The sequence below is a fragment of the Euprymna scolopes genome, chromosome 16, assembly GCF_053919585.1.
Source record: "Euprymna scolopes isolate OS-2025 chromosome 16, ASM5391958v1, whole genome shotgun sequence".
NCBI classification, from domain to species: domain Eukaryota; kingdom Metazoa; phylum Mollusca; class Cephalopoda; order Sepiida; family Sepiolidae; genus Euprymna; species Euprymna scolopes.
This window is the reverse complement of record NC_136497.1, coordinates 136,535,919-136,548,508: the sequence shown is the minus strand read 5'-3', so window position 1 is coordinate 136,548,508 and position 12,590 is coordinate 136,535,919. Positions and strand designations below refer to the sequence as shown.

At 29.3% G+C, this 12,590-nt stretch overlaps 1 protein-coding gene across 2 annotated transcripts in view; it reads right to left on the bottom strand.

The window, feature by feature from the left end:
- The window catches only part of LOC145296118 (eukaryotic translation initiation factor 4E-like), a 102,691-nt gene that overhangs the window by 42,434 nt on the left and 47,667 nt on the right, over window positions 1–12,590 (bottom strand). The window contains exon 1 of one of the 2 annotated variants that reach the window (XM_080142265.1): window positions 10,095–10,250. The exons of the other annotated variant lie outside the window; for it this stretch is intronic. Within the exon in view, the coding sequence (XP_079998391.1) occupies window positions 10,095–10,124 (30 nt within the window). The 5' untranslated portion in view covers window positions 10,125–10,250. Of the gene's footprint in view, window positions 1–10,094; window positions 10,251–12,590 lie in introns of those variants that run through there. 2 annotated transcript variants of the gene reach the window in all.

Below are 12,590 nucleotides of genomic sequence, written 5' to 3'. Positions count from 1 at the left end.
TTGGAATGTTACAGAAAACAAGTATTTCCATTATTTAACGAAAAACGATTTTGCTGTATTTGCTGGTAACATGAAAACACAAGAGAAATTCCTTAATTGTTTTTTTTTTGTAAGTTTTCAGAAATTACCCCCCCCCTGCTAATATGTGCACTATACAAAGCAAAACAATAATTTTATACCTAATCGTTTTTCATAATTTTTGGATATTTCCCCTACTGTGACATAACTAGATATCATTGGTTTTACTTGAAATTCAATATTTGGAGATTTGTTATAACAAAGAACCACCCCAACTATTTTTTTGTCCATTTCAAGATTCATTTAAATTTTCCTAGTAAGAACTGTGTGTCAGCTAACCCCCCCCCTCCCACCAATTCAATTGTAAAACTTGATTTTAATGCTAATAGGTTCAGCAAGTCAAACAGGGTCCCCCTCCACAAGGTAAAAATTTATCTTCACCATAACTAATATTTGTGAAAAAAAAAAAAAAAAAAAAAAAAAAAAAGACCCAAGGCGTGGTTATTGAGCAAAGTGCAAACAAACAAATCGGAGTGAATTATTAGGTTCAATCCCTCCTTGTCAGGGGACCAAAAATATAAATTGAGCTAATGCATATAGTCTTTCTGATGAAGACGTCATGTATGGAAACTACGACCACTACCCCTCCTTTTTTAATCCATTAAAATAATTATTTATGATTATAGCAAATTCAAAGGCAACTGCCAATAAGTAAAAAAGTTTAGCAACAAAAGTAAAAAATTTTTAATGAATTTGGACTATATCCATAAAAAGCTAGCATTGTCTGGGAGATTGTAATTGTATTTTTTGTACAAAATTATTATTCTGGAAAGTTATAAACTTGATAATTTTATGGTAATCTTTTAATCTCTCTACAAAATTATTCAATGTAAATTGCTTTCAAAACTTTCAATCCTAATTCATGAGGATTTACTAAGAATTCTAAAGCCATTTTTTATACTTTTGTAGAGATAGGTGTCTCAGAATTGAGGGAATTTTTTTTACCCCCCCCCCACACATAAAACTGTAAATAAAATATAAACTCGTAATTTCTCTTTAAAGTGGGTTGCTTATTTTCTTTATGGAATATACTTCCAAAATAAAATATTAAAGATGTTTAAAAGATAATAGAAATATTTAAAAAAAAAAAACCCCAATAAAACAGTGTTTACAAAGTACCGGCGCGCCTTCGTGCAGCCATTTTTTTTTTACGTAATGAAATTGAATATTACGAGTTAAATATTTTTCAATTTTTAAACTTAAATATATCAAAATTTTTCTATTGGTTCGATTTTTACGATATTTTCAGGATCAATGTGAAATTTTTATGCTCTTTCTAATAAACCAAATATAATTTTTAATTCGCCCCCCCCCCAATATTGAAATGTCTATTAAAATTTTAATAATTTATGTACCAGTTTTCACAAATTAAGATAAAAGATCAATAAATAAAATATTCAAATTAAAAAAAAAAAAAGTTTTTGGAAATTTACCTGTAAAGTCCAAAGTGTAAAACTTTTTTTTTTAAGTGGAAGCTTATGTTATGCTTAGAACGTCAAGTAAATATGGGATGCTTAAAACAATTTTTTCTATTTCATTCAATGTTCTTTTTTTTAGATATAAAAAAAATTCAGTCGATAAAGTATTAAAATATATCAATCAAAAACTCACGTATTTCATTAAGAGAATAAAAAAAATTAAAAAATCGGTTAACTGTTTTTTGGTTTTTTTGTTTAACAATAAAAACTAATATATATTAGTGAATATGTTCGGTTTTTAAGTACGGCGGATCAAAATACTAAATTTGGTTTACAGCACGCACTAAAAACAAATTATGTCCCTTCAAGGCGCTGGAATATAAAGGTGAATAAATCAGACTTGTCTCCCTTTATTTGAACAGTTAAAAAAAAAAAAAAAAAGATAAATGTGAGTTCGCATTTGTTTTTACTCCTTGTTTAAAAAAGTATTTTATTTAAAAAGCACATGGAATATAAGTATAAATATGAATAAATTCTTAACAATGAACAATTGAACTACTCATCGAATACTAGTTTTTATCGGTAAGTAGTTTTTTGTAATTTATATATTTTTTATAATCGAAGGAAGTAAGATTTCGTTTTTTTTTTTTTTAAATCTTTTTTAAGGAAAACCGATTAAAAAAAAACAAAACAAATATTGTATTAATTTGCTATTAAACCTGTTATTTCTTTAAATGTTGGTCTTTGCTCCTTTAATAAAAAAAGTTAAGGTTTGAATTACATTTTTCAAGAAGTTATAAGCTTTGAAAGACAGTAAGTCTAAATATTCCAATTTACTACAAATTTTTTACTGAAGATTTCTGACACTGCTAGTGCAGCGGTGCCATGTTGAAATAATATTTAGAAATCTTTTAATATGGGGAGTGTTTAATTTAACAAAAAAATCTAAAACTTGAAAGTACTATATATATATATATATATACATATATATATATATATATATACATATATATATATACATATACACACACACACCGTATTTCCCCTCCATAAGCATAACATTTTTATTGACTTTTCGGGTTTGTATTGCTGTACACATAGATTCGAAAAAGTTGTCAAAAAACAAAAATGTTATCAAAGGCAAGATAAGTTACTTTTCTACCAAACTGGACATATTTTTCGTGTTTTTATTCAATGTAACATGTTTATTCAGCTCAAAAACCATACAGTGTTTACCGATGTATTGGAACATTCAAGATGGCGTCTGATTCTCTCTTTAACACGGTAAGTGTGGGAAAAGATGTTATAAATAAAAAAACCGGATAAAATATGGTTAAAAACTCGCTCAATATATGTTACCGTGACATAGGTTGACATATATTCGGCGGGTTTTTAATAGTATTTTGTATAGTTTTTTTAAACACCTTTTTCCAAACTTACGGTGTTAAAGAGGGTGTGAGACGCCATCTTGAATTTTCAAATACATCGGTAAACACTATGTTTTTCGAGCTGAATAAATATGTTACATTGAATAAAAACACAAAAAATATATCCAGTTTGGCAGAAAAGTAACTTATCTTGCCTTTGATAACATTTATCTGTTGTATATTTGTTTTTTGACAACTTTTTCGAATCTATGTGTACAGTAATACAAACCCGACTTTTCTCTAAAATTTCTTTAAATTTCAAAAGGGTCAGCAAGTAATTTTTTTCCAACTATCAAAAGATGAGTAAAAGTACAGAATACCCTTCCCCAAATAGTAAAGGCATTACAAAACAACTAATTGAGTTTTAACATTTATCAGACTATTTCTATTAAACCGACATTTCATGGCTGTCAAAGACATGTTGCCACCGCCATTAAATATCAAGACTTTTTAGAAGTGTGAAATAAAAGGTTTTTAACATTAAAACTTGGATAGTTAAGCAGAATTTTATTCTAGTGCGTTTGAAATTAATTTTTTTTTTTTTACAAGTTGAGTGTTCAGTATTTTGAATTTTTACCAAATGATAGCCAACTTGTTTACAAAGAAATTAAAATGCATTCTAATGGATAAAATTAATCCAATTCTTTTTGTAAAATTAGTGTTTATAATTATTTTCCTTTAGTACTTCACGATATTATTTTTTTTATTTCAATAAATAACCACTTAATGATAAATAAAAATTTAGGCGAGTTCCGTCTGCATCAAGGGAAAAGTTACCCCCTTCAAGTTAAGAATGGATTTCTAAACTTGTACAAAAATGCTAAAATGCACAAGTATCAAAAGTGATTATTTTTTTTATATTACCAGGAAGAACAAGACGTACTTATGCGCTTATTGTATCGTGCTGGATATAAGGTTATTTAGAAAACCATTCTTAACATGGGAAGGAGAGACTTTCTTGTAACTATTCTGTACTTTCACCTAACAATTTAATAACTAAAAAGATATAGTAAAACTTACTATAAAAAAAAAAAATAGCGCTATACAACAAGTATAAAAGCACCAAAAAAGTTATCGGAAAATAGTTTTAATTTGTAAGGTTCTTGTGCAGAATTCTACCCATATTAAAAAAAAAAAGAAAAATCTGATGTTTGTACCTATGATGAAACAAAGATTAGTGGTCTGGCAAGGCCACGGGGGGAGACAACCGAAGCAGGCATGCCAGGACACTATATATAAATGTAGGCAAATTTGGGCATTTTATAGGTTAAAGAAGAACCTATATTTTCAATATAGGTTCTTCTTTACCAATTGTTATAAAATTTTAACCATAGAAAATTATAATCTTCAAAAAGCTTGCAAATTTTCATGTAGTTTCGTTCCACAGAACCAAAGATATGAGCATTCCCATATTCAATTTGGCCACCAGCATAGATACATCCATATATATATTTCCCCCAAACCTCTAGCCTTGATAAAGAGAAGACTAAAACCTGTTATGGTTTCAAATGATCTGAAATAATAGCAAGGGGAGACTTGATTCCAAACATTTCTCATTTTATATCTCCCCTCTTTTGGAAATAGGCTACCTTTATGAATATCTTCAGTATCAAATAATCCTTATAAACTGTGAAATTTATATTATGTATGAAAACCAAAGAGGGGAAATAACAGCAAAGGGAGACTTGATTCCAAATATTTATCATATGTTATAACATATGAGAAATATTTGGAATCAAGTCTCCCTGTTATTTTAGATCATTTGAAAATATAAAACCAGTTGATCATTGTACGTGATTTTTGGAATATATTTTTGGTTTCGTCACAGGTACGTACACTATACAGATTTTTGATTTTTGTTATGTTAACATAACATAGGGGGGAATTCTGAACAAGAACCGTTTTGTAATATGGGGGGGGGGAATCCTGAGGAAAGAGAGGATTGCTCAAATCAGACGTACGAGTAAAAGATTTGGTTTAAGAAAAACGAACCATTTTAATTTTAGTCACTTAAATTATTTAGAATTTAACAGATTTCGGCATTGTTCCCAAATAATTTTTTTTTTTTTTTTACCTGAACTGTTTTAGTAAAACAAAACTTAAGAATACTAGGTTATTCCGAACCGCAAAAATATAGTCACTAAACGATAATTACTTCAATTTTTTATACTTAAAGAACACAATTATGAACTAGTTGTCATTCTTCATTAGCTAGCTTCGTTCTCGGCATTTTAGTAATAATAAAAAAAAACTTTTGTCTTAATCTTAATTTCAGTGTTTTGTTTCACATGTATGAAACTGGCTCTCGCATGTATAACATTAGAATCATTTTAATTAAAAATAAATTGCTTGGAATCTAATTCTAACTATAAAGTTTTCTATTTAAAAATTAAATTTTGAGGAGTGGTCACAATAGTAAACAAAAGCCAAGTCTTCAAAGAATTCTAAAAATGGCTGACATGGTTCACCATTGTGACACGTAGAGATTAAAGTCATTATTGAGAAAGTTTTCGTTAGAAATTCTAAGAAAGAATTACTTTTCGAAGTTTACGTTGAATAAGAAAAAAAAAAATACATTAAAAACGGAGTAAGGAGATGACACCCTCCATCTTAAACACATGGTCAAAAAATATTTTTTTCTTAAAAAAAAGATTTTGTATTTTCGTAATCTGGGGGTCATAAAAATTATGTACGCATGGTCTTGTGGAAAACCGAATTAACTTTTCGACTTTTAATAAGTCGAAACTAAAACAAAGGTAAATTTAAGTTTTTAGTTGTTTTTTTTTTTAATCCGAATTATTTTTACCACGTGTAAAAAAAACAAAAAACAAAAAAAAAACAATTGCTTTTTTTTTTAATTTTTATTTTGTCTTTTTTAACATCTGATTTAAATAATGAAATGTCTCTTAATAAAAAAAAGAGAAACTAACTTTTTACGGTCATTTTATTTGAAATTGACATTTTTAAAAATATAAACTGGCTCCCACCCATGGCTATCCATATTGTGTCTATATAATGTGAATAATAATGAATCATAGGAAAAAAAAAAAGGGGGGGGGACCAACAAAAAGCGAAATTCGGTCTCCTGAATCTAAACACGAAAAACATTGTATTTGTAGATTTTTTTTTCTAATATTTTTTGTTTTATCCTATAAAAAAAAAATGAACTTTTTTTCGTTGCAATCTCAGTCACGTGGACTTTCTTTTCATTTTGACGCGAACAAGTTCCTACGTAAAAATCTTAATGATTAAAATTAAAAATATCACAACTGTAATTAAAATAAAATGCAACAATATAACAAAAGTAATTAACTGTCCGCGACGTGACTGCAAAAAAAAAAAAAAAAAAAAAAAAAAATGAAGTCACACTTAAGACAATTACAATAAAAAGTAAAACATCTACACATTTTATAAGATATATATATATATATATATATATATATATATATATATATATATATATATATATATATGGTTCAGATTAAGAATGTATTCGTCGGATAAATATCTAATACCCATCGTGTGTGTTTTTTTTTAGAGGAAGGGTTAAAGAGTGTACAGTAGAAATTGGACAATATAGTAATCATTAGTAATGAAAATTTGGTAAATTTGATAACTTATATGGAACGGCTCATCAAGAACTTATTTACTAAATAGAGCTAATTTTTTTTTTTTTTAATTTTAAAATTTTTAGCATTTTTTTGGTTGTTTTTACTCAACGATTTAGTCTAGATTAAGAATGTATTCGGTCGCCCGGTCGGATATCTAATATCCATCGTGTTTATAAAAATGCTAAAATAATAAAAAAAAAAAAAACAGCTCTATTGAGTAAACATGACGGATATTAGATACCCGAATACATTCTTAATCTGGACTAAAATATATATATATATATGTGTGTGTGTATACACACACACACACACGCACACTCAATATATCGGTTAGAAAATAAAATGTAAATAAATGGTTATGTTATCTCATTTCAGAGACCGGGTTTCATTTTGTGTGATCGCTTTTCAGTTGCTGTCGTTATTCGTTACCAGATTGTACAGACAAATATGCGCAACCACGAGGGTTAATGGTTATTCGGAATTTTAACCTATTGTTCTAAGGGAGGCAACTACTGTTACCAAAGTAATTGACAAAAAAATATTCTTAGAATTACAAAAATGCTGTAAGAAAAATTACAATATCTCGTCGCATTTTACAGTTTTCGTTATTAATGTTAGAAAATTTTGTTAAATGAAGTAGTTGAAAAAAAAAAAAAAAAATTCTTACAATTTTTAGTAAAATAGAGTTAACTCCCTTAGAACAATAGGTTACAATTCCGAATGAATAGTTTCAGGGAAAAGTAAAATAATTACTATAGAGTAATCATTTTACTTAATAAATAAATGACTAAATACAAGGGTAATTATTTATTAAGTAAAATATGGTAATTATTTACTTTTAAAATAATTACCTTTTATGGTAATTATTTTAAAACTAAATGATAATTATCAAAAACTGAAATAGGTATTTATGCAGACAAGGTACCGTGCTGTTTATAATATTTTTTTCAAGTTAAATTCAAGTTTTACGAATTGTCAGGTGAAAGTACAGAATAGTTATGTAAAGATTGCGTTTATAAATAACATTATTTCAGCGCGGTCCGTATTCTGCATAATTACTCGAAAATGACAGTCGGGCGAGACAATGTTAATTTAGAATTTTGGTACTCAAGTAGAAAAGGTACCATGCTGAAATGATTTAGAAACACATTCTTACCATAGGGAGGGTGTTTTGTAATTTTACTGTACTTTCACCTAACAATTTCATAAAAAAAAAAAAATACTGTAAAACTTGGAAGTTGAAAATACTATAAAATATTTTTTTTTTTAAATAGCACGGTACCTTTTCTGCTTAAACACTATGATATATGGAAATTTTTATCGAAATAATTCTCCGAATATAAAGATTCTGGGAGTTAAAGATTTTTTTTTTTTTTTTTTTTATGTCATGCTTGATTTTGAGAAGGTTTGTTTTTATTGTCATAAATTTTTATGCGATGGAATCACCGGCTTAAAACAATACATTATTCCTTCACGGACAGCAAGAAAATGCCGGCATGGTTTTTAAGTAAACGAAAGAAAAAAGAAAAAACAAAACAAATCCAAAACAACTAAATGTACAAATATGGACGAAGACAAACTCATAAAACAAAAAGTGGGAACAAAAACGTTAAAAAAAAAACCCCGAAAAAAACATGGTGATTCCCCCCAACCAAAAAAACAACAAATTTTCATGTATTAAAGTTAAAGAGAGAGTAGGAGGAAAATGAGTGAACGGGTGAGGAGAAAAAGTAGGAAGAAATAGAGAGAGTGGGGAAAAGAGGATAAACTATTTTAGAGAGAAATTAGATTTTAAGAGAAGAGAAAAAGAGATAGAAAGGCTTATACAGAGGGGAGACGAGGAATAGAAAGAGGAGAGAAAATAAGATAAAATAGGAAAAAAAGAAAAATGAAATATTTTAGAAATAGATTTTAAGACAGATGAAAGAAAAGGATAGAAAGCAAGAAGAGATAGATGAAAGAAAAGGATAGAAAGCAAGAAGAGATAGATGAAAGAAAAGGATAGAAAGCAAGAAGAGATAGATGAAAGAAAAGGATAGAAAGCAAGAAGAGATAGATGAAAGAAAAGGATAGAAAGCAAGAAGAGATAGATGAAAGAAAAGGATAGAAAGCAAGAAGAGATAGATGAAAGAAAAGGATAGAAAGCAAGAAGAGATAGATGAAAGAAAAGGATAGAAAGCAAGAAGAGATAGATGAAAGAAAAGGATAGAAAGCAAGAAGAGATAGATGAAAGAAAAGGATAGAAAGCAAGAAGAGATAGATGAAAGAAAAGGATAGAAAGCAAGAAGAGATAGATGAAAGAAAAGGATAGAAAGCAAGAAGAGATAGATGAAAGAAAAGGATAGAAAGCAAGAAGAGAGATGAAAGAAAAGGATAGAAAGCAAGAAGAGATAGATGAAAGAAAAGGATAGAAAGCAAGAAGAGATAGATGAAAGAAAAGGATAGAAAGCAAGAAGAAGAGATAGATGAAAGAAAAGGATAGAAAGCAAGAAGAGAGGGGGAGGAAAAGGTAAAATATTTTAGAGAGGAACAGATTTTAAGAAGGGGAGTAATGCTTTAAAGAAAATAGAGAAAAAGGTTTATATTCATAGAAGAATAAATAGAAAGGGGAAAGAAACAAAGATATAAAGAGAGGGGGAAGAGAATAAAATATTTTAGAGAGGAATAGATTTTTAGAGGGGGAAATTATTAAATGTTATTAGAGAGGGCGGAAGGGAATAGGAAGAGGAGAGACTCTTCTACGCGAGGAATAGGAAGAGGAAGAAATTATGACGTAGTGGGAGGGAAATGGAGTTAAGCCGCCAATCGGTTAACTCTTGTAGACATTTTCACGGTTTTTTTCTTTTTTATGATAGACATTTTTTTAATAGTAGAATAGTAGAACTCACAGCATTTATTTATCAAAATTTCGACATTTTAAAATGATTAATAGAATAAGAAAAGATGCCTAGTTTAAAATGTTGTGTCGTCCGACCTTGTAAAGATGGGTCTTTTTTTTTTAAGCCTGTCTTAACGAAAAATTATTTTTAAGCAGAAAATAGAATTTGAAACAAATAGAAAAATATTGAAATAAAAATGTCAAAAAAAAAAAAAAAGATACAAAAAGTCAATTTACGTTTTACTTAACGTGAAAATAAGACACAAAAGTTTAACACCCATGATAGAAAAAAATGTGCGAACAGATTACAAAAAAAAAAAATTTACAATACAAAAGTACCCTTACAATAACAAGTACTTTTGTTTATAAATATGATATAAGTTCGTCATGATGAGCAAAAATTAAATAAAATGTGCCGGTTTGGAAAAAATAGACAATATGTGGATTTAAAAAGAAAAAAAAAAAAGGCCACGAAGAAATAAAAAGGAATCGAGGTGGGATTTCACCGTTTTTTTTTTTTTAGGGAAAAAGATTTTATATACAGAAACAAAGAACAATCGACAAACAATCGCTCTAATTGTTTAAAACTCTTCCATCTTGTCTTGAGAATAAATGTGAGAACGTATCGAATGGAAGACGAGCGTAGGAGAAAAAAAATGGCATGCAAAATGTATAGGCTTACCTCTCTTTCGTCGACTTGTTCAGAAGCCATGTTAGGTCTGAAGTAACAATCACATGGTAGAGCCGGCGTACGAAAACGAGGCTGCGACGGAGATTCACGAACACTCACGGAATTTCACGAACGTTCCCACATAGGAAAAGTCTAGGTACTTATTTAGAATTAAACTTAAATAGTAAAAACTAAATTGCAGAACAATCCGTATGTACGCACTCCTCACGGAAACGAATATATCATATTCTAAAAATAACGTAAATTGATTAAGTATATATATTTTTTAATATAGAAAACCATTTTTGGCAATTTTAATAGGAAATTGTAGCTATTAGAATGCTCGCTAGTTCGAATTGAGTTGTCTTCTTATTTATCAAAACAAAACGAAACAATTATAGTCATAAAATTTGATTTTCTTAGTTAAATAAAATAAATACTTGATCAATTTAAATGATTTTTTGAGTACCACATTTTCATTTCGTGATTTGTAAGTAGATTAAAGTTTTTTTTTATATATATACAAAATTTTCATATTTTTGTTTTAAAAATAGCTTTAATTTTCAAAAACACCAAAATATTTCCTTCTAGCAATATTTGGTTCTAATACAGAATTCAACCTTGTTTCGGACCATTATAAGGCGGATTTCCAAATCTCGGTAGTTCGAATTGATTTGTCTCCCTTTATAATATATGGCGAATAAATACACACCGTTCTTTGTAAAATTTGATTTTCTAAATAAATAAACTAAATTATATATATATATATATATATATATATACACTTCATCAATTTATGTGATTTTGGAATGTATATTCGTTCACTGACGGGTACTTAAATCGAAGATTTGTCTGTATTTTTGTTTGTTTTAATTGGGTTGAATTCTGGACTTGTACCATACATGTATATTGACGCCTTAGATATTTTGTGCGTATATTTGGTTCAATATTTACTATCGGGCTAAATATATAAGTAGATGTTTACCTCTAAAAAAAAAAAAAATAAATAAAATTCGACTTCAACCGGATTGTTATTTAGCATGTTGATCCATTGCACTATGGATTCATCTCAATCTGCAGGTTATACTAATTAAGAACACAATTAGTAAAGTTTCTGATGAGCCGTTCCACTTAAGTTAACAAATTTACCGAACTTCCATTACTATCGATTACTATATTGTCCTTTTGACTGCTGTACACTCTTTAACCCTTATCCTTGAGTGGCCTATCGGCCTTGATAAGTGGTGACGCCTATGTAAAAAAAAAAAAAAATTATGACTACAACCTGATCATGGTTGATGGAAAGAGAACAATCTACCCCCTCTATCGTTATTTTCATGGCAAGTGCTTGTTCGAGCCTCAAAGTTGTCAAACTTTCACAAAAAACACTCTACTAGCTACAACCACAATGAACAATTTTCCCCCACTATCACTAAACGCTGATTCCATGAACAAAGCTTCTTTTCTAGAATTGCCCACATGTGGAACACTGTTCAACTGGACTGCTTCCCGACTGATTACAATATGGTAGCCTTCAAGTCCAATATAAACAGGTTCTTGAACCGTCTCCTTAAATAATCCAAATTCTACAGCATTAACGATTACTCAACTACTGCCTTACATTCATTAACCCTTATTCTCGAGTGGCCTTCGGGCCTTGATAAGTGGTGACTCCCTTGTAAAAGAAAAAAACAAAAACAAAAAAAAAACATGTCACAAGTTGGATAATCAAGTCTTCTAAATACAACTAAAACTATATCTGTCATATAAAACAAACTGTGCACGCGAGTGTTTCCTATGGACTCTGAAATGGCTGGGCTGATTTTTATGAAATTACACACAAATGTACTTTATGTATTTGGCAGTGTTCTTAGGTTTGTATTGGAAGGTCTTTGATAAGTATCGATAATCAAAAAAATCCGATGCAGGCAATTTTGACTTATACAGCCTAACATCACAAGTGCATTTAAGTTTTATTACTACACAAGTTGAAAAGCCTGGCATATAAAATCAATAGGTTGTTTGATATGACAGGGACGCGTTAGAAATGAATGTTTGTGTTTAGAGCATAATTTAAGCATGATACTTGATTTTTGCATTTTAAACTTTAATGCAAGCCATTGTATATAAAGAATAATTTTATAAAATCAACAATAGGTTCTCTACAGTGCAATGTAAACTAGAATGTATTGTGGACTAAGTCACTGCGGCGGGTGGAGGGGAGGCATGTGAAGCTCCCTCCTGAAGCGTCGTAGGGGGTCTCAAACTAGAGCAGACAATCGACTTGATTGAAAAATGGATCATTTCGACAATAAAAATATGGGAGTGTGAAACATTCGTTGATCCTCATCCCCACCAATGTTGGGGTCTCCCTGCTAATGTGTGTGTGTGTGTGTGTGTATATATATATATATATATAGTGTCCCAGTAAAATGTATGCACTCTTTAAATGAACATAACTTGAACACTTATTATAAACTAGCCTGGGTGCCCGGCGTTGCCCAAATG